The sequence below is a fragment of the Oreochromis aureus genome, linkage group 19 (genome assembly GCF_013358895.1).
Source record: "Oreochromis aureus strain Israel breed Guangdong linkage group 19, ZZ_aureus, whole genome shotgun sequence".
NCBI lineage: Eukaryota > Metazoa > Chordata > Actinopteri > Cichliformes > Cichlidae > Oreochromis > Oreochromis aureus.
Genome location: NC_052960.1, coordinates 12,675,215 through 12,695,137, shown reverse-complemented (window position 1 = coordinate 12,695,137; position 19,923 = coordinate 12,675,215). Strand labels below are relative to the sequence as shown.

Sequence of the window (19,923 nt, the reverse complement as noted above, 5' to 3'; positions counted from 1 at the left end):
ATAGTCTCATAATTCATTATTTTTTGAAGCCTTTCTGGTTGCTGTGTTAAAACAGTTTTGTTTGTGTTTTTTAAAATGAATATGTGTATTGTGAAAATTAAGTTTAGTCTTTCAATTCTTAATACTAAAATTACAGATATGATAATCATGATTTAAATTCATTAAATAATACTAAGTCATGTTAGTTAAATCATCTTCTGTATTTAATAAGGTGTACTGTGATGTTTTACATGAAAAAAAGGTTCATTTTCAGTGGTTAGAGGTTTGTTCAGAGTGCAGGAGGTTTTTGTACGGCCACTTAATGAGTTTGTATCACTGTGGTGCACTTTTGGTGGAGGAACCAAACTCATCGTTGGCTGTAAGTACCAGAAATTTGTCATTTATTAAAAACGTAGTATTTAATAAGCATTTTTTAAAGTCTACTAAACAGAACTGTGATCAAATTCAGTGATTATTATTAAGTTGATGTCACAATTTTGGAAGAAACTTTTCTTAAATCAATACTCATTCCAACTCAGTTTTTGAAAGAACTGAACTTACAGAAAACAATTTTTAATGTTCTTTTTGGTTATTTTTGCTCATTTAAATATTATCCGGTTACAATATTTGTTGTAGTTGTGATTGTAGGTTTTAGCTGACTTTGATTTAAAATGTATTTTTACTCATGAATTTTGAAATAAAAACAAATATTGAATCGTGTTTTGTGGACTTCTGTTAGAAAAAAGAAATTAACTCAGTATATTTAGATCAAGTTTGTGTTCATGGTTGATCAATTTTAATTTCAGTTTAAAGGAAGTGAAAGAAACAGATGTGAAGTTTTAACTGTATTCTCATGAGTGCTTTAGCTTTGTCAGTTTCAAATAAGAAAATTATCACAGGGTTGTGTTATTTACTGTAACACGTGATTAAAAAAAGTAATCATTGACAATATATTTATTCAGATGTTTGTACATTTGTATGTCTTTTTTCGGTTATCGTCAACCTTTTCTCTGCCAGCGGGTGTGGTGAGGCCCACCCTCACTGTCCTCCCTCCATCCAAAGAGGAAGACAAACAGAGTAGTGCCACTGTGGTGTGTTTGGCCACCGGGGGATTCCCCTCAAACTGGAATTTGGGCTGGAAGGTGGGGGGCACCAGCACATCCTCAGGGGTTTCAACCAGCCTGGAGGTCTTGGGGACAGACGGCCGCTACAGCTGGAGCAGCACCCTGAGCCTCTCTGCAGACCAGTGGAGGAAGGCGGGCTCAGTGAGCTGTGAGGCCAGTCTGAGTGGACAGAGCCCCGTCACTCAAACCCTGGACCCTGACCAGTGCTCAGAGTAGAGCTTCAGCAACACTTCCTGCCTGCATATGATGTGTTTTATAGTTTGATGAAGCTACATGTTTTTTTTTCTTGCAATATTTCTGCAAACATTTGACTTTCTATTGATGTGCATGCTAATTTGATCAGCTAATATTCTCCATGTTGTTCTTTAAAACCGTGCTGTAAAAAAAGTCTAAATCACAAAATAAAATCACAGCTTAAGAAAAATCACTTTTCTTTGGTCCTTTTCACAATACTTTATTAAATATAAATGCTTTATCAAACCCGTATCAGTCTTCAGAAGCACCACAGTCTTTGGAAAAACCCACAAAAAACCCAGTCTCCAGGAGGCTCCAACTGGAGCAGCCATTTCTGCAGGTGTTTTTTCAGGGAAACTAAATACAATCTCTTTGTTAACTAGTTAGGCTGTTCTGCAAACAGGTGGTGGTACACAATGAAAAGGTTCAGACTGATCACATGCGAGAACACTGAACTCAGTCTTAAACAAAATTCTTCATCATCCAGAACAGCTTTGGCAACATCAAATCCAATATCTGTGTCAGCCTCAACAGGCTTAATGGCCATGATTCGGTCTCTGAAGATTGAAACAGTCTTTGCAATTATGGGATTAATCACAGTTTTATTTTATTTTTTTAGCAACATAAATTTTATTTTCAGGCAGCTTACCAGCAGAAAACCCAGATTTATTTTTAACTGGTTGACAAGAAAAAAACAGTTTTAATATTAGGCAGCACAGTTTAATAGTTAGCCTGCTCAGAAACAGGAAACTCAGTTTTAATTCCTGCCACCTCAAAAGTGGGAAACACAGTTTTATTAGCTCGCCGGAGATAACCACTTGCATTTAGTTAATGGGACAAACTGTTGGGTGAACTGGGTGGCAGGGAGACAGCTAATCCCAGAAACAGGTACAATGACTCCTCTGGTGTGAGACCGCAGTACTCTGGTTTATATTATATCCTTACTGCGTTGCCCAAAATATTGAGTCAACGATCCAGGACCATGACAGATAAAATCCAGTATCTCTGTATCATCATAACAGATTTAGATTTTTAACTGACTGTGAAAATACAATTTAGTAACATTTGTTAAAACCTTACATTTTCATCTTTATCACCTTCTCTCCTCAGTTTGATCACAGTGTCGTGCACACATTTAATCCACAGTGCTGCTAACCTCTGTCATGTAACATAACTGTCTAATGCCCAGCTGTCTGACACTGAAAATATAATATGAGATATTTTGATATGTTAAGTTTTTTGACACTCACCGTGTGGGATATACCATTTTATGTTGTTGACTAAATTAATTTGCTTTCATACAGATGCACTTTAATGGATGAGTTTACATTTCTTCATTTTAATGTGATGAAAAAGAAGTGAAACGAACCGATGATAAATTTTACACATTTAATTTTTATAATAAGAAAATAAATGTAGCGACACATTTACTCATTAGTTATACTTTGGTAAAGTCTTATATCCTCTCACTTCTCAATTCCTCCCATTTCATCACAGTACCATAATACAGTTAATCCACAGGCCTGTTAATCTCTCTCATGTATCATAACTGTCTCATGTTCAGCTATCAAATATGGATTATTTTTTAAATATAGTAGCTATACACTAACTGGAGTGTAGTGTACTGTAGGTTAACCTATTTACCAACACATGAAAGATCCAAAACAGAAAGAAAGAAACACAAAATGGGACAAATCAAATATGTATTGATCTTTTATAATTAGCAGATCAACTGAAAGAAACTTCTGGTCATTTATTTGTTTATTTATCTTAATGGTAGCAAATGAGAGTTTTGGTTTATTAAACAATTTTAAATAATATAAGAAAGAAAATATGAATCATCATTGCAACCAGGGGTGAAAATATAAAAGTTGAAAGATGAGATGAGTAATTCTTTATAACAATAGTAATAAGAAAATGTAGTTAGTTATCTGGGTTTTTCATATTCCAAAATGTTTTTGAAAGCAAATTGAATGATACATATTCCACTTTACTCAAACTTTTTATTAGACAGTAAATGCAGTTTACACTGATGAACTCTGTTGGACTGGTGCAGGACAGATTTTGATACATGAAACCAAATCATTGTCTAATTCAAATCAAAGTAGATGATTTTTATTTAAGTAAAAACTGTGGACAGGGTCTGGGTTCAATAGTTGTATTTTCTGTGGATGTTTTCTTGCCTCCCTTTGAGGGCTTCCAACAAAATATAGAATAAATTTTAAAATGTTATTAATTAAATTTAAAGCCTTTCATGGTCAGGCCCCTGTTTATGCACCACCACTGCTACCAGCTTGTTATTGCAGTCAGTCTCTCCAATCATCTGATCTGTTTCTGTTTTAAGTCTTTTGAGGCTGTAACAAATACATTTTTATGCATTTTCTGCTTGTTTAAGTTATCCTGATTATGTAGCTTTTTAATTTTGGCCTTTGTTGTCACCAGTTACTTGTATCTAAATATGTATTTATGTGTGATATGTTGTGATATGAAAACTTATTACATATAACTATATTTTATTTAAAATGTGAAGCACCTTATAACTTTATGTTTTAAAATGTATTGTACAAACAAAATTATTTTTATGTTAACTTATTATGCACAGGAAATTAGAAGTAATACAAAATGTAGTGAGATAAGCATAATATGTTACAGATTCTAAACAGTGTCACATCATCTTATTAATAATGTGATCAGGAATGAATAAATATTTTAGTTTCCACCTCTGAAAGTGGACTCAGTGAACCAGTGATGCATGTCAGAGTCTGTATCAGAAGCTCACAGCTGCAACACTGCAAATAGTAACTGAGGGAGGTGTTTGTACGACTGTGTGAACACTGGGCCTTCATACACTCCCATACAGTAGTAATCTCCTGCATCTGCAGCCTGAACTCCATTGATTGTCAGAGTGAACTCAGGCTCAGATCCACTGCTGCTGAAATGACTCGGAGTATCAGATTCACGGCTGCTGATTTCGTAAAACAGCAGTTTGGGAGGCTGTCCAGGTTTCTGTAGATAGCAGCTGAGATCATCATCAACTCCTTGACTGGCTGTACAGCTCAGAGAGACCATCTGTCCCAAAGCAGCAGCCTTAAATACAGGAGACTGAGTCACAGATGAACTGGCATCTGATCCTGGAAATTAAAATATGTTACTTTATTAAAAATATTGAGGCTGGGGGGGTCAGGTGCTTCACACAGTTTAGACATTTAATTTCAGTAACAAAAATCAGTTATGTTTGAATTGTATCCAATAAACAACAAGATCATGCGCCATCACTGGTTGTGATGGCATCAGCCACATGTACAAGCAAGCAAGCAGTTTATTTATATAGCACTTTAAGAACAACACAGCTGAACACAAAGTGCTGTACACTTGGCATGCCAAACATGATACATGAATAAGTTAAAAAAAAAAAGATTACCCAAAATAAATAAATAAGAGTGAAAACAAATAATAAATGGGTAAATCCATCCATTTGTTCACTTTATTAGTTTGTTTTGCAGTTTTCCTCATTAATATAATTCATTAATCAATTTATTTAAACCTAACACTGATATTATGAGGCGTGTGCATAATAGCATTGTGTGGTTTTTCTAAAAATGTTTTCTGTTATATTAAATATGTTTCTCTTTCTTTGAGTTACCTGGTTTTGGGCGGTGGCTGTTTCCTGTCTGGGCAAAAGGCGTGGCTGAGGATTCTGAGAACAAAATGCCTGCTCAGCAGGACCAACCATGTGCTCATCAGGAACAGGGGTCAGATTTTCACAAAATCTGAGATTGAAAATATAGCAAAAGGAATTTTAGTTATTTATACAAACAGTCAGCACGATCAAAGTATTATTGCCTTAAAGATCTTTTATTTATTTGCAGATTAACAGTTTCATCTCTAAGTTAATAGCTTATCAGTCTAATGTAGTAAAAAGGAAGTGAAACAAACAGATGACAAAGTCCAGCTCTGTTTGTTTTTCATCAAGAATATAACTGTAACAACAAGACATTTACTATTATTGTAACTTTTACACAGATTTTAATTGAGTGTGAAAACACAGTTTTATTAACCTCCTCTCCTCAGTCTGATCACAATGTGATGCACACAGTTAATCCACAATGCTGTTAATCTCTGTCATGTATCATAACTGTGTAATACTCAGCTTTCTGTCGCTGAAAATATGATATGAGGAATTTCACTGAAATGTTTGACACCATGTTGGATATATCCAGATATATCTGGAGGCCCAGTCACACTGGCCTGCCTGCTGACCGGCTACTCTCCTCAGGGAGCTGAAGTGAGATGGGAAGTAGATGGCACAGAGGTGACAGAGGGGGTCCTGAACAGCTTAGAAGAAGAGAAGAGTAGTCGCTACAGCAGCAGCAGCACCGTGATGCTGAGCCAAGAGAACTGGATGAATGCAGAGGTGTTCTCCTGCAGGGTGAACCATCATGACTACTGGCAGGCCAAGTCCTTCCGCAAGAACCGGTGTGAGGGCTAGAGGGGCTGCTGAAGTCCAGGACAGGAGCTTAGTGTTGGGAAGCAGGAGATACATCCCTGCTGCTCTGATCAATATGAGTTTGAAAGTTTGTAGATGAAATTATTTGATAACAGCAACTTAGATAGTGACATATGTAGAAGCTGGATGTGAGTGTGCCTATTAACTGCCAATTAATATTTTTACCAATAAAGCTTGCAGTGATCCATATTATTAAGTATTTTTGTCTTATTTCGAAATATATTGGCTCGATAATTGGAGCATATGGTACAATACATTAACCCGTGTTGTGGAAGTTTTTCCACTTAAATAAAGCCTGCAGATGAGCGGTGAGCGGTAGCTAACATTCTTTAATCAAAACACACACAGAACAGAAAACCAAGCTTGATGGAGAGCCTGCATGACCACGGGGCAGGGTCAGCAGAGTCTCACTGAGAGTAGTGTGGCTCTCACTTAAATACCTTCTCCAGGAACAAAAGGCAGTACACAGATGTTTCACACCTTAAGATTCACCACTCCCTGGAAGAGACAAAAGACTCTTCCTGTGGAGTTGTCTGCTTCCCCCAACTTCCTAACTAGACCCCCACCATTTGTCTTAAGTATGAGTGTCAGACATGTTAAAATCACCAAGGCATTACAATAACGTGATTAATACATAAGTGAAAGAAATTCCATTACACCCGCGTGCCTAACACACAAAAAATCAATTGATATATCTCCAAATCTTAGTCTTATTGAACTCTTCAGTTTAAATTAAAACTGCCAAGATATCCAGACAATTAGAAATATCCAGTTTCTCTGAATGTTTTATGTTGCATTATAACATTTTTAAGAAAGTTTCAGTCACAACCAGCAGCTTAAGTTCTGAAGGACAAGCTGGAGAACTCTGGAGTGGACCATCACCTCACTACCTGGATTTTGGACTACCTCACCGACCGACCACAGTATGTGAGGACTCAGGGCTGTGTGTCGGACAGGGTCGTCTGCAGTACGGGGGCCCCACAGGGAACGGTTCTGGCTCCGTTCCTCTTCACCATCTACACTGCAGACTTCTCCCACAACTCCACCCAGTGCTTCCTGCAGAAGTTCTCTGATGACTCTGCAATAGTCGGCCTCATCACTGATGGGGACGACAAGGAGTACAGAGGACTGACTCAGGACTTTGTGGACTGGTGCCAGCTGAACTACCTCCAGATCAACGCCAGTAAAACCAAGGAGCTGGTGGTAGACTTCCGCAGGCACAAGCATCCTCCACTGCAACCACTGAACATCCAAGGTATGGACATCACGGCTGTGGACAGCTACAGGTACCTTGGTGTTCATCTGAACAACAAACTGGACTGGACTCATAACTCAGACGCCCTCTACAGGAAAGGGCAGAGCAGACTGTACCTGCTGCAGAGATTCAGGTCGTTTGGAGTGGAGGGCCCGCTCCTGAAGACCTTCTATGACTCTGTGGTGGCCTCAGCCATTTTTTATGGTGTGGTCTGCTGGGGAGGCAGCATCTCTGCTGGGGACAGGAAGAGACTGAACAGGCTGATCCGAAGGGCCAGCTCTGTTCTGGGAGGCCCTCTGGACCCAGTGGAGGTGGTGAGTGACAGGAGAATGGTGGCTAAGCTGTCATCCCTGATGGACAACATCTCCCACCCCATGCATGAGACTGTGAAGGCACTGAGCAGCTCCTTCAGTGGCAGGCTGCGGCACCCACGGTGTGGGACGGAGAGATTTCGCAGGTCTTTCCTCCCCACTGCTGTCAGACTCTACAATAAAGACTTTTGCAGCTGATCAAACACACAAACCCACACATGTGCAATAAGACTGCTATATGTGCAATTCTTCTTCTGACGAAGTTGTGTTTTTGTATTTTCCTACTCAGTTGTATATAGTATTTGTATTTCTATTTTATTCTATTGTATATATTATTCTATACTATTTTATTCTATTGTACATAGTATTTTATTTTATTTTATTTTATTTTATTGCATTCCAGTGTTTTCTAATTTCTGCTACATAACTTTACACTTTTGCTGTAACAAAACAAATTTCCCACCTGTGGGACTAATAAAGGCCATCTTAATTAATGAGTAATCAAATCTAGGTTCTCACTTTAGAAGTAAATTGAGTGTAATCAGAGTACATTTTTTTGAAATTGCAGCTCATTTCAAATTCAGAGTTTCAGCCAGATCGATATATATATAACACAAACTAATTCTGTGTCATTTGACACAGAATTAGTTTGAAGATGAGATGAGAATTTCTTTTCTAAGGCAAAGGCTGCTTAACTAGAAATGCAAAGCTTATATGCAGGGTTCTAATATATTATAATTATATTATTATTATTTTTCAGTCAGTTTTTCAATGAGATATTGGATAATTTGCAGTGCTGTGTTTCACTTCACACTGATGAATTCTGTTGGCCTGCTGTAGGACAGTTTATGCTAACCTTGGTCACCGCTAGGTTCAGTCCTGCATTACACCAGAGACATTATAAGAGAGAGACATGGAACTGATTTGAAATATAGGCGAACACACATCTGTTGTTGTGAAACAGAACAGGTACATATAACGTGTAAGTTGATCCTTTTCTCATTGAGCTTTATTTAGGGAAAAAAAAAAACATTATTTCCATGACGGAAAGTAGCTTTTTTTCTGTTTTCTTGTGGGAAAGAAAAGCAGGAACAAGCTAAAGTGTCCTGTGAAGACTCCTGATGATCTGAAAAACTTTGTTTTTTGTTTGTCACGTGTTGTTTAAATTGGATGATGAAAAACTAAACCTAAAATAATACATAAAAATGCTCCCCAAAATATATCTCATATACAGATGTAAATCTGTATTTAGTGCTTGGTGAGGTTACTGTCAGCTCTGTGTTCAGTGGTCTGTGTCAGTGTCTTTTTTTTCAGCAGCTGCAGTCAGTTCCTGCTGTAACAGCTCAGTTTCTCTGCAGTCTGACTGAGGGAGGTTTTTGTACAACTACAAATCACCGCGTGAACACATAAGCACTGTTTATTTCATGGAAACTCTGACAGTAGTAAACTGCTGCATCTTCAGCCTGAACTCCACTGATGGTCATAGAGAAGTCAGAGCTCCTTCCACTGCCACTAAATCGAGATGGTGTTCCTGACTCAAGTGTTGTTGCATAATATATTAGGAGCTTTGGAGTCTGTCCAGATTTCTGTTGATACCAAAACATACTCTCCTCACCACCAGACCATCTGTGAACAGCTGGGCTGGTCCTACAGGTCAGAGTGACAGTGGATCCAGGAGTAGACGTTAGTACTGGAGGTTGAGTCACAGTCACCTGACCGCTGCATCCTGCAGACAAAAACAAATCATTCATTTATCAGCAGAAATCAATGAGAGAAAAAGCAGCACATCATGTTTGAAATGTTGCTGAGTGAATGAACCTGTAAAACAGCAGCAGGTCAGCGTCCAGATGAGGATGGTGATGAGAGTCATGGTGGTTGTGCTTTCTGCTGTGTTGACTGACAGATGTGAGTCCTGCAGTGTTGAACTCACAGGACTATAAACCTTCTCAGTTCTCTGGAGGATCAGCTGATGATGCAAAGCCTCCTCTCTATGGAAATTATTTCTCTGCTCTCAACACACTGAAGGAAACTTTGTGGGGCACAAAATCAAAAGAAAAATTGTTTTGAACTAAGAACTTTAATGATTTTATGGAATAGAGAAAAATATATTGGAAACATATTTATGCATTTTTAACACCTGGATTAAAATGGCACTCTGGTTTGTATGCTTACTTTTGATTTTGGTATCAACAAATACAATATACCTGTAAAACTGTCTTTATTATTTTGTCATAGTTTCAGAATTCATATTTCTTGAAGCGTTTCTCTTTGCTGTTTTAAACAGTTTTGTATACGTGTGTTGTTGTTTTTTAATGTGTAATGTGAAAATTAAGTGTTGTCTTTCAGTTCTTAATAATAAAAATACAATTATGATAATCATAATTTAAATAATTGAATAATATTAAGTCACTTTAGTTAAATCATCTTCTGTATTCAATAAGGTGTACTTTGATGTTTTACATGAAAAAAGGTTCATTTTCAGTGGTTAGAGGTTTGTTCAGAGTGCAGGAGGTTTTTGTACGGCCACTTAATGAGTTTGTATCACTGTGGTACACTTTTGGTGGAGGAACCAAACTCATCGTTGGCTGTAAGTACCAGAAATTTGTCATTTTTTAAAAACATAGTATTTAATAAGAATTTTTAAAAGTCTACTAAACAGAACTGTGATCAAATTCAGTGATTATTATTAAGTTGATCTCACAATTTGGGAAGAAACTTTTCTTAAATCAATACTCATTCAGTCTTTGAAAGAACTGAACTTACAGAAAAACAATTTTTCATATTCTTCTTGGTTAATTTTGCTTCTTTAAATATTATGTGGTTAAGATTTTAAAAGTTGTGATTGTGAAGTTTTAGCTCACTTTGATTTAAAATTTGTTTTTACTTATGAATTTTAAAATGAAAAAAATATTGAATAATTCTTTGTGGATTTCTTTTAGAAAAAAATAATTTTGTCAGTATATTTAGGTCAATTTTGTGTTCATGGTTGATCAATTTTAATATAAGTTTATAGGAAGTGAAAGAAACAGATGTGAAGTTTTAACTGTATTCTCATGAGTGCTTTAGCTTTGCGCTCAAAGAAGAAAAAAATGTTTCAAACAAGAAAATGATGATAGGGTTGAATTATTAACTGTAATACATTATAAAAAAAAAAAAAAGAAAGATTTGATCAATAATCACTGACAATGTATTTATTGCTATGTTTTCAATTTTTTGGATTATCTTCAACCTTTTCTTTGCCAGCGGGTGTGGTGAGGCCCACCCTCACTGTCCTCCCTCCATCCAAAGAGGAAGACAAACAGAGTAGTGCCACTGTGGTGTGTTTGGCCACCGGGGGCTTCCCCTCAAACTGGAATTTGGGCTGGAAGGTGGGGGGCACCAGCACATCCTCAGGGGTCTCAACCAGCCTGGAGGTCTTGGGGACAGACGGCCGCTACAGCTGGAGCAGCACCCTGAGCCTCTCTGCAGACCAGTGGAGGAAGGCGGGCTCAGTGAGCTGTGAGGCCAGTCTGAGTGGACAGAGCCCCGTCACTCAAACCCTGGACCCTGACCACTGCTCAGAGTAGAGCTTCAACAATATTTCATGCCTGTGAAGCGTTTTATATCTTGATGAAGCTACATGTCTCCTCTGTTGCGATATTTCTGCAGATGTTTTACTCTCGATTAATCTAAATGCAGAATTCATCAGTTATTCATATTATATTGTGCTTTAAAACCATGCTGTAAGAAAGAAAAAACAAGTCTATATCACAAAATAAAATCGCAGCTTATGAAAAATCACTTTTGTGTAATTGTTTTTCCATTACTTTGCATATAAATACTTGATCAAACATCCATATTTCTCTTAGATATTTATACATTTTGAAGTGCAGTAAGTTTTTTTATTTTATGTATGTAAATATAAAAAATACAGAAATATTTCTTTATACATATTAGTTTCTATCAGGGCACCTGACAGACCTGCACATGATGTTTTGTTCATTGAGATATATTTAAGTAATTTTTTTTATAAACAAAGATGAGTATTTCTTCAGTTTTGTTTAGATTCATTGTGTTTTTGCTTTTGTGGCGGTGAGTTGATCAGTTATTGCAGTCTGTCACTCTGCACCTGCAGCCTTCAGCCAGACTGAAGGAGGTTTTTGTACAGCTATAAATCACTGTGTGAACATTCCACTACCATGGAAGCCCAGACAGTAATAATCTCCAGCATCTTCAGCCTGAACACCACTGATGGTTAAAGTGTACTGAGAACCAGATCTACTGCCACTGAATCGAGACGGAGCTCCTGAGGTGCGAGTTGATGCTCTGTATATAAGAAGTTTGGGGGTCTCTCCTGTTTTCTGAAGGTACCAACTGAGATCACCACCAATATTTGAACTTCCTGTGGCGCTGATGGTCACAGTCCCACCAAGACTGACAGACTTGGCTTCATCAGTCTGAGTCAGAAAATTATTGGCAAATGACTCTGAAATGAAAGGAAAAACATTTAAAAATGTATTTTTATTCACCAAAAACTTCAGAATGAATGTACATATAAAACGAGCCGAGTAAATTTCACCAAATAACATTCTCCTGAAATATTATTGTTAGTTTTTTGTATCTCTCACCCTGACTCAGAAAGCCTAACAAAAGAACCACCAACACTGGAAACACCATCCTGACTCAGTTTTCAGTGGAAGTGCATGAGAGCATGTGTGACAGCAGAACTTAAACTGTGAGGAGCAGTGATGCATGAAAGTGTGCAAAACACACTGTAGGAGGAAACCACCCACCTCTCCCAATGAAACAGAAAACACAGAGTTCATGTGAGGAGAGGGTCATTAAAACTTTTCATTATATTTGTCTCATTAACAGCTGCATGGTTCCCCTACTGTCATACATCTGACACTAAAGACACTGATTGATTTTGATTATTCTGACAAACTGAACTTTATTTTGAAATAAAGAAATATATGAATAGTGGTTTAAAGGAATGAATAGCAACCTGGTCTAACATTATTCAATTCTCTAAATAGTTTAGTCCTGTACAGCTCTCTAAAACTCTGAGAAAGGGGGTTTATGCTCCATAGTAAAACCCATAACTCAGGTATTTGATATTTTGAACCATGTACAGATATCAGGTACATCTTTTCTACAAAAAAAACAAAACAAAAAACCCTCTCTTTTCTCCAATGATGTTATGACTTGTCCTCTAATTTCTTGCACACAGCTATTTTTTTTCTTAAAGACTGTATTGCCGTTACTTTGATGACCCCAAATTTTACTGAGAAAGATTGAGTAACATATTTCAATATTTTATATTTTTTTATAACACAATCTTCAGTTTCAGATTCATTTTGAGTTCCTGAAAATGACTGCATTATTATTGCATTAACATGATGATGTTGGCATTTTGCTCAACCCTCACAGAGCTGTTTGATTGTAAACTCATTAGATAATAATTATTGAAGCTCAAAAAGACCAGATCTTAAGACTGTGAGGTAAAACGTGTTTTTCTTTAACATACTGACTCCTAATCTAGCAGGTTGTATATGTTACTGCATGTTTAATTTTAAAGTCAGGTCTCTGTCTATGTTATGAAACTAATCTAATCCAAAAAAAAAATCAGTATTCTGGAGTGCTGTCTCTAATCTCCTGCAAGAGATCATCGCTGCAGCACATCAATCCCTAACCTGTTTAATTTGATAATAGTTTTAACTATACCAATGTGCTTGTTCTCACACATATGTTTCAACACAGTAATAATCTAGATCTTCAGCCTGAACTCCACTGATTGTTAGTGTTAATTCAGTCATAGATCTGATTCTGCTGAAACAACAAACAAACCAAACTGACACTAACTTATTTTGTCAGTTCTGAGTTGAGGTAATTACAGATTTCTGTGCTGGCTGTACAGCTCAGAGAGACGGCCTTATAGACTTATAGACAGCTGTCCACCCAGCAAAACATTAAAAATTGTCATTTTACAGAAGGACAATAATTTCTGTATGATACTAAAACTATAGAAAACTATTTTGCATCCAGGGTGCATGACAGATATTCAAATTAATGCATGGGTCAGTGAGCACACATCTGCACCAATGGAGTCCGTGTGGATATTGTACATTGCTGCTTTACAAATAGTGCCCTCTTATGTCAAAATAAGAGAATACACATAAAATTGACTCTGATACATGGATCCAAAAGACAGACTGCACATCCATGCAGGGCACATTTTTTTCCTTCTGATCAATTTTAATTTTAAAAAATTAATTTCTGTTTGAACATGTTTTGTGTGACTGTGTCTCGCTTGTTATTTTGTGCCTTTTGCATTTGCTGTATTTCTTTATAGTGCGGTTCCATAATTTGGCTTGTTTGCCTATTTGCATTTCCTTATATAGTTTTATGCCATTTTGCAATTTTTATATAATTGTGGGCTTTTTGTGGTTATTTTATACTTTGTATGTTTTGTCATGTTTTCATTGTGGGTTTTTTTTTCCTTGTTCACACTTCTGTTTACTGTCTTTGCAGTGACTTACTGTGAACACCTTTCTTTTGTGTTCAGTTCTTCACCTAGGAGGTCAAAACCTTTTTTTCCACATTTTGTACGTTACAGTCTCATTCTGAGGAAGGGTACAGAAAAATTTCTGCAGCATTGAACATCTCAAAGAGCACAGTGGCCTCCATTCTCCCAAATATTGAAGAACTGAAACCACCATGACTCTTTCTGACATCAGGGCCTTAGACGTGAAGCTGGCCAATAACACGATGATAGTGATTCCCCAGAAAAAGGCACCTGAAGGAATCTCAGACCACGAGAAACAAAATTCTCTGGTCTGATGAAATAAAGAACGCTTTAGCCTGAATCCCAGACATCATGCGTGGAGGAAATTTGGCACAACTCACCAGCTGACCAATGCCGTTCCTACAGCCAACTTTTAATTTTCTTTTCAGGAAATGTGTGCAGAACATGACTTTGTGTCAGCTTTGTCTTCACTGAACTGTTTTGCTTCCTCTTCAGCAGCTGCAGTCAGTTCCTGCTGTAACAGCTCAGTGTCTCTGCAGTCTGACTGAGGGAGAAATGTTTACTTTTCACAACTACGACCATTTGCATTTGGATGAGTGACGAAACGTTTCTCCCACAAAACGCTACGTCCAAATCAAGAGAATCAACTTTTTGGACATTTGCAAAACATTTTATAAAATTTTGAAAAGATATTTGATCAAGTCCGGTGATTGTTGTTGATCATTTTCATTATTTATGAAACAAAGTTGATCTCACAGTCTGCCAAATAACTTCCCTAGAAACGCATTCAGTTTTACAAATATCTAATTTTATGTAGAAATGTAGATATTTTTAAATTTAATTCATATCTTTTTAGTATTTTCCAATTAAGATATTTCAGAGTAAGCTTTGGTTATTTTCAAGCATTAATTGTCAAACAAAGTGTTTGTGGATTTATTTCTTTATTGTTTTTATTTTGAAAATGACTTTTTTCAAATAATGATTTATGGATTTCTACTAAAAACAATTTAAAGTGTCAGTAACCACAGAACAGATTTCAGTTCATGGATGATTGATTGTGCTTGTAGTTTACTACAAGTCCCCAACAAATATATAAACATCAGTTTCTGTCATTGCACTTAAAAAAAGTGCTCATGAACTTTTACTGATATTTAATGATAAATATAAAGGTTGAATCACTATAAACACAGTTGTATACTTCTTTAGTTTTATTTTTATTCAGTGCGTTTGTGGTTGATGATTCTTGTGTTAGTGGATCAGTTATTCTCATCACAGTCCAGCACGCTGCACCTGCAGCCTTTAACCAGACTGAAGGAGGTTCCTGTACTGCTATAAATCACTGTGGAAACACTCGACTACAACGACAGCCCAAATAGTAATAATCTCCAACATATTCAGACGAAACCCACTGATGGTTAAAGACTGAGAACCAGATCTACTTCTACTTAATTGAGAAAAGGTTCCAGAGAAGAGATTTAATTTTCAGTATATAAAAAATTTGGGAGTTTCTGAAGGTACTGAACCATGTTAGAGAGGTTTAACCTACAGTCCTTGAATACTAGGCAGTTGTAGAGGATGAGTTACTCTACTTTAAATGACTCCCACTCCTTATTGGAGGATTTCAGCTTCTTCCTTCGGGACAGAGGTTTGCGGCCCCTAAATGCAGGCGAAGCTTGAAGAAACAGCTTTGTCCAAACTGCTATTTTGTTGTTGTTGTTGTAGCAAATGACACACATGTTTTTTTCTCTATTTTTTTAAAACTGTATTTATTCACTGTACTTATTTCTCTATTTATGACAGTGCTTTTCTCTCCTTTTTGCTGTTTTATATGAATTTATCAGTATAGTGTTGTCTAGCTTTAGTTGGGCGTGATTAGGACGCCTATTTAAATTTGTTGATTAAAGATCATAATTAGAGATCATAAGCTGCCTTTGATTTAGACATGTCTGATATTTTTGTAAAAACACAAAATAGTGTATATATATGAATATTTTCAAACAATGCACAGAATGCTCTGTGAGTTCCATATGACGTCATCATAACAGTGATTTACTGAGCAGCTGAGTTAGAACTTGCCACTCACACACTGAGAAGCACTCACAAACTTTCTGTTTCTAAACAGTTTGTTCACTTTTGAGCTCAGTCATGCCTGAAAAGACATCAAATAACTTTTTCCATCGCTTTCGAGGTTTGATTCAGAGAAACCGCCCAGGTGGAGATGTAAGTAACTAAACATACTCATTCTTGATTTCTCTGCTGTTCAAATGTCAACGTTTCTGAGAGATGTGTTATATTTTGCTGCTTTGCACAGTCAACTGTAAGTCACTGTAGATAGAGCAACTGTCAGCGCTTCACCACAGAGTCCAGGATCCTGGACTTTCACAAAGCTCAAAGCAGTAAGACAAATGTGTACTTTCAACAGGCAGACCCATCGCATATCGCACAGAGACCCAGAGTTTGTGCTGTGCAACTCCCACCTTTATTTAAGCAATGCACAGACTCTCCACAGGGAGTCCAGAGATGCTGGAACTTAAGTCCCCGGTTGGAGGACCCTTTTTTGAGTCAGGAGGACCTTGAAAGAAGTGTGTGTAGCCTCAGCTCTGGAGACACACACACACCGAGTGATCTGAGGGCCATTCCTCTCATTGATAGTCCTGCTGAGATGACACCGCTCACTCCAGTTCCTCCACCTCCTCGAGCAGCTTCACAATTGCCTGTTTTCTCTGCTAAACATTCAGGAGCAGGTCGGTTCAAAGGTTATGCTTTTCTTTAGTGGTTACACTTGCTGTTAATCAGTTAGTTTAAATTTTAAAATTTGACACTGTCGATTATCTATTTTAATGCTAAATTACACATATTCTTACTATCCATTCATTTTATATGCTTTTTTGAAAAAGAATCAGGAAGAAAAATGTTTATTGTTGTTTTTTTGTTTTTACTAAGATGTCAATTTGTAGTTATTTAGTTATTTTTTGTCTAAACAGACACGAAGGTCATTCGTGGAATAAGAGTTGTGACAGCAAAAAACAAACTTGGGCCCATTTTGGAAAAACTGCAGCTTTTCCAGGATGGGATTGTAACCTCACCTGGACACACAGTACCAACCAAAACCTTTGCTGCAGTAAAGCCTTCGTGTCCAAAACCTCCAACAGTTCCCAAAGCACATAAACGAGGACCTCGGCCTGGGACGTTGCTGCGCCGTCCAAAAGTCGTCCCTATAGACGGTAAGTGGTTTTCCTCAGTAACTGTAGAAGATGCTGAGTACTCAAACTTTAATTTAAGGAATTTTTTTAAAAGATTTTTATGAACAATTAATCACTGCATCATGTACAATACTTTGAATTAGAAGAAATTACAGTTTCTTTTTACTAACCTCGTTGATTATCAGACAAGAAAGCAGACAGTCAGTGCAGTCAGAAGAATCCAAGAGAGGGCAGGGTCAAACTCCCACCTCTAGCTGCACCTGTAGAGAGCCTGTCCCACAGCTTTAGTCTGCTGTCTTCAGACGACTGGTAAGAAACGTAGCAAGGTGACATCAAATACTGCATAGAAACAGTGCTGCATAATGTGGCTGTGTTATTTGTGGTGTTCCTGAAGTCATGTTCAATGTTGTGTCGTGTAAATACAGGATAAAGAAAAGACAGGGGTTGCAAACTATTCAGTCTCTGGCAAAGCACCACTCGGACATCCTGAAGACTAAACTGCATGAAGTGTGTCTGGTCCTCATTGAGGAGGTATTGCACACTTTATGTTTCTTATATGTGTTTTGATGCAGTTACTTTCCCTTCAAGTGCATACTACAGCCTCAACTGATGATCTTCACTCACATTTTAGGTGAAAAACCAACGCTCAGCAGTAGCCTGTGAGGCCATACATACCATCGATGAGCTCTACATTCAGCTCCAGAAAACAATGGACCCAGAAGTTGAAACAACAGGCCGAGCTCTATTGCTGAAGCTTGCACAGACCAACAACAACTTTATTCATCAGGAGGTCAATCTGGCGCTTGATGCCATGGTGGGAAATTGCAGCCATGGACGGATTCTGAGCGCTCTGTTTAACACAGGACTGAAGTAAGAGGAGAGAAGAGGCTGTAGTGATTTTATCAGAAGACATGAAAGAGAGATCATGTTCACTGAGTTGTGTGTCTAATATTGTCCTTTCTCAGCCATCGCTGTGTGGCAGTGAGGAATAGCACGGCTCAACACCTGCACCAGCTGGCTGACAAACTTGGAGCAGCCGTCATCCTGAAAGCAGGAAGCTTCACTGAACGCTTTCTAATTGCTGCCTCTAGAATGGCAGGGGATGCTGCACCTGAAGCCAGGTGGGTACTTTTAAAAAGGTTTGGAAGTGCATTAATGTGCGAGTCCTGTTTTTTTCTGTGAGTTTACATAATTAATGAAAATTAATGAGAACTGTAATCTTCCACAGGTACCATGGGCAAACAATCATCAAGAAACTGGCCCTTCACAAGGACTTTATGAATTTGTGGATGAAGATTGTCCCTGAAAAAGACAGGCGTCCTGTGGAGAAGAGCTTGACAAAGGCTAATAATTACAGGCAGCAGGTCAGCATCCAGACTAAGCTCTCCTCTCCAGCAGGACCTCGGATCCCCAGATGTGACAATGCAAGTCCTGACGAGTACAGAGGAGATGAGCAGCTGCTACAGTAGCAGCAGCAACCTGAGGCTAAGCTGGGAAAGTGGTTGGAGGTTCAACCATCATGACCACAGACAGTCCCAGTCGCTCTGCAGGAGTAAACTTCTCCATCTTCAGGACTACAAACTATTTCTCTGAAGGACAATATTATTTAGATTTACATTAATTATTATTACCTCATTCTTATTATTACGTTATTTGTATTATTTCATTTTTATTATCACATTTTTAAGATCCTGAATGAACAATGTAAAATAAATCACTTTGTTTTCATCTGAATTAAAATGGCACTTTGGTTGGCACATATACAGTTTCTGTTTTTCTGTCAACAAATATCGATACATTCTTAGTTCTCTTGTTTTCATTTTTAACTCATTATTTTGCATTTTTATCAGGATTCAAAGTCATTTTTATAACATAAAGAAATATTAAATAAATATTAAGAATTATTATAGAAACATTTTGAAAAGAAATGAAAATGATTTGGTGGTAAACAGTTTTTTCAACACAGAGGTTGTAAAATGTTTGCTTTACTCGAAAAAAGTGGTTAGATGCTTGTTCAGAGTCCAGCAGGTGTTTGTGCAGCCACTTAATGACTTTGAATCACTGTGGTGGACTTTTCTTGGAGGAACCAAACTCATCAGTGATTATATGTACACAAATCTATCAAGAATATAACTGCAGCAACAAGACATTTAGTCTCAAGTATCAGAACTTATATAAATCTATATAAATAGATGATGTCTGCCAAAACTTAACACCAAAATAAATCAACAGTTCACTGCTTTCACTTTAACATTGTGTTACATTCATGTTATTTAAAACATCTTTGCAGACAAATAAGGTTTTTATTCAGCTTTACCGGGTTTGTTAAATTTATTCATGAACAAAAACTTACACAAGTTACATAAATATTTAAATTCAAGTTAATGCTGCATCTAAAATCCATTTATTTGATTTAATTTCTTTCATTCATTGTGTTTCTGCTTGATGACTCTGGTCGTCTTTAGTGGACCAGTTATTCTCATCAGTCTCTTCATTAACAATCTACACCTGCAGCCTTCAGTCAAAGTGAACGATGTGTTTTGTAAAGCTGTAAATTACTGTGTGAACACTCCACCATCATGCCAACACAGACAGTAATAATCTGCAGCAACTCAGATAACCCAACATGACAGAGTTATTGGAAAAATCATCCTGATGAGGTTTTCTGTGTGAGTCCATTAAAAAACCTTAAAATCAGAGGAGTAGTAAGGCATAACAAATAATTATTTATTTATTCATCTAATTTTATCATCATTAATTTTATCTATTAGACTTAGAAAGGATGCTGGAATAACATAAAAATAA

At 37.2% G+C, this 19,923-nt stretch overlaps 1 protein-coding gene and 3 gene segments (V, D, J or C); 3 read left to right on the top strand and 1 right to left on the bottom strand.

The window, feature by feature from the left end:
* Positions 1 to 237: 237 nt before the first annotated feature.
* On the top strand, positions 238 to 1,518 carry LOC116315903 (the record flags this gene model as incomplete). The annotated part of the segment is given in 2 exon segments: positions 238 to 358; positions 997 to 1,518. Coding segments are annotated over 2 exon segments (444 nt in total), but the record flags the coding sequence as incomplete, so codon positions are not given.
* A 7,739-nt stretch (positions 1,519 to 9,257) lies between these two features.
* LOC120434972 lies at positions 9,258 to 11,170 on the top strand. The segment is given in 3 exon segments: positions 9,258 to 9,315; positions 9,893 to 9,997; positions 10,654 to 11,170. Coding segments are annotated over 3 exon segments (486 nt in total).
* A 274-nt stretch (positions 11,171 to 11,444) lies between these two features.
* On the bottom strand, positions 11,445 to 12,083 carry LOC116315886. The segment is given in 2 exon segments: positions 11,445 to 11,875; positions 12,018 to 12,083. Coding segments are annotated over 2 exon segments (360 nt in total).
* Positions 12,084 to 15,974: 3,891 nt separating this feature from the next.
* LOC116310321 (TOG array regulator of axonemal microtubules protein 2-like) lies at positions 15,975 to 18,877 on the top strand. The gene is made up of 8 exons (XM_039603714.1): positions 15,975 to 16,135; positions 16,338 to 16,659; positions 16,900 to 17,139; positions 17,304 to 17,427; positions 17,544 to 17,649; positions 17,750 to 17,988; positions 18,084 to 18,239; positions 18,347 to 18,877. Exons 1-8 carry the CDS (start codon positions 16,061 to 16,063, stop codon positions 18,585 to 18,587), a joined length of 1,503 nt encoding a protein of 500 aa, XP_039459648.1. The 5' UTR covers positions 15,975 to 16,060; the 3' UTR covers positions 18,588 to 18,877.
* Positions 18,878 to 19,923: the final 1,046 nt, after the last annotated feature.

Bases quoted from the DNA above. Each gene is read 5' to 3' on its own strand.
- LOC116310321 (XM_039603714.1), top strand. From the start codon at position 16,061: ATGCCTGAAAAGACATCAAATAACTTTTTCCATCGCTTTCGAGGTTTG. The intron at 16,136-16,337 runs GTAAGTAACTAA...TACTTTCAACAG, and splicing joins GAAACCGCCCAGGTGGAGAT to GCAGACCCATCGCATATCGC. The intron at 17,650-17,749 runs GTATTGCACACT...CTCACATTTTAG, and splicing joins GTCTGGTCCTCATTGAGGAG to GTGAAAAACCAACGCTCAGC.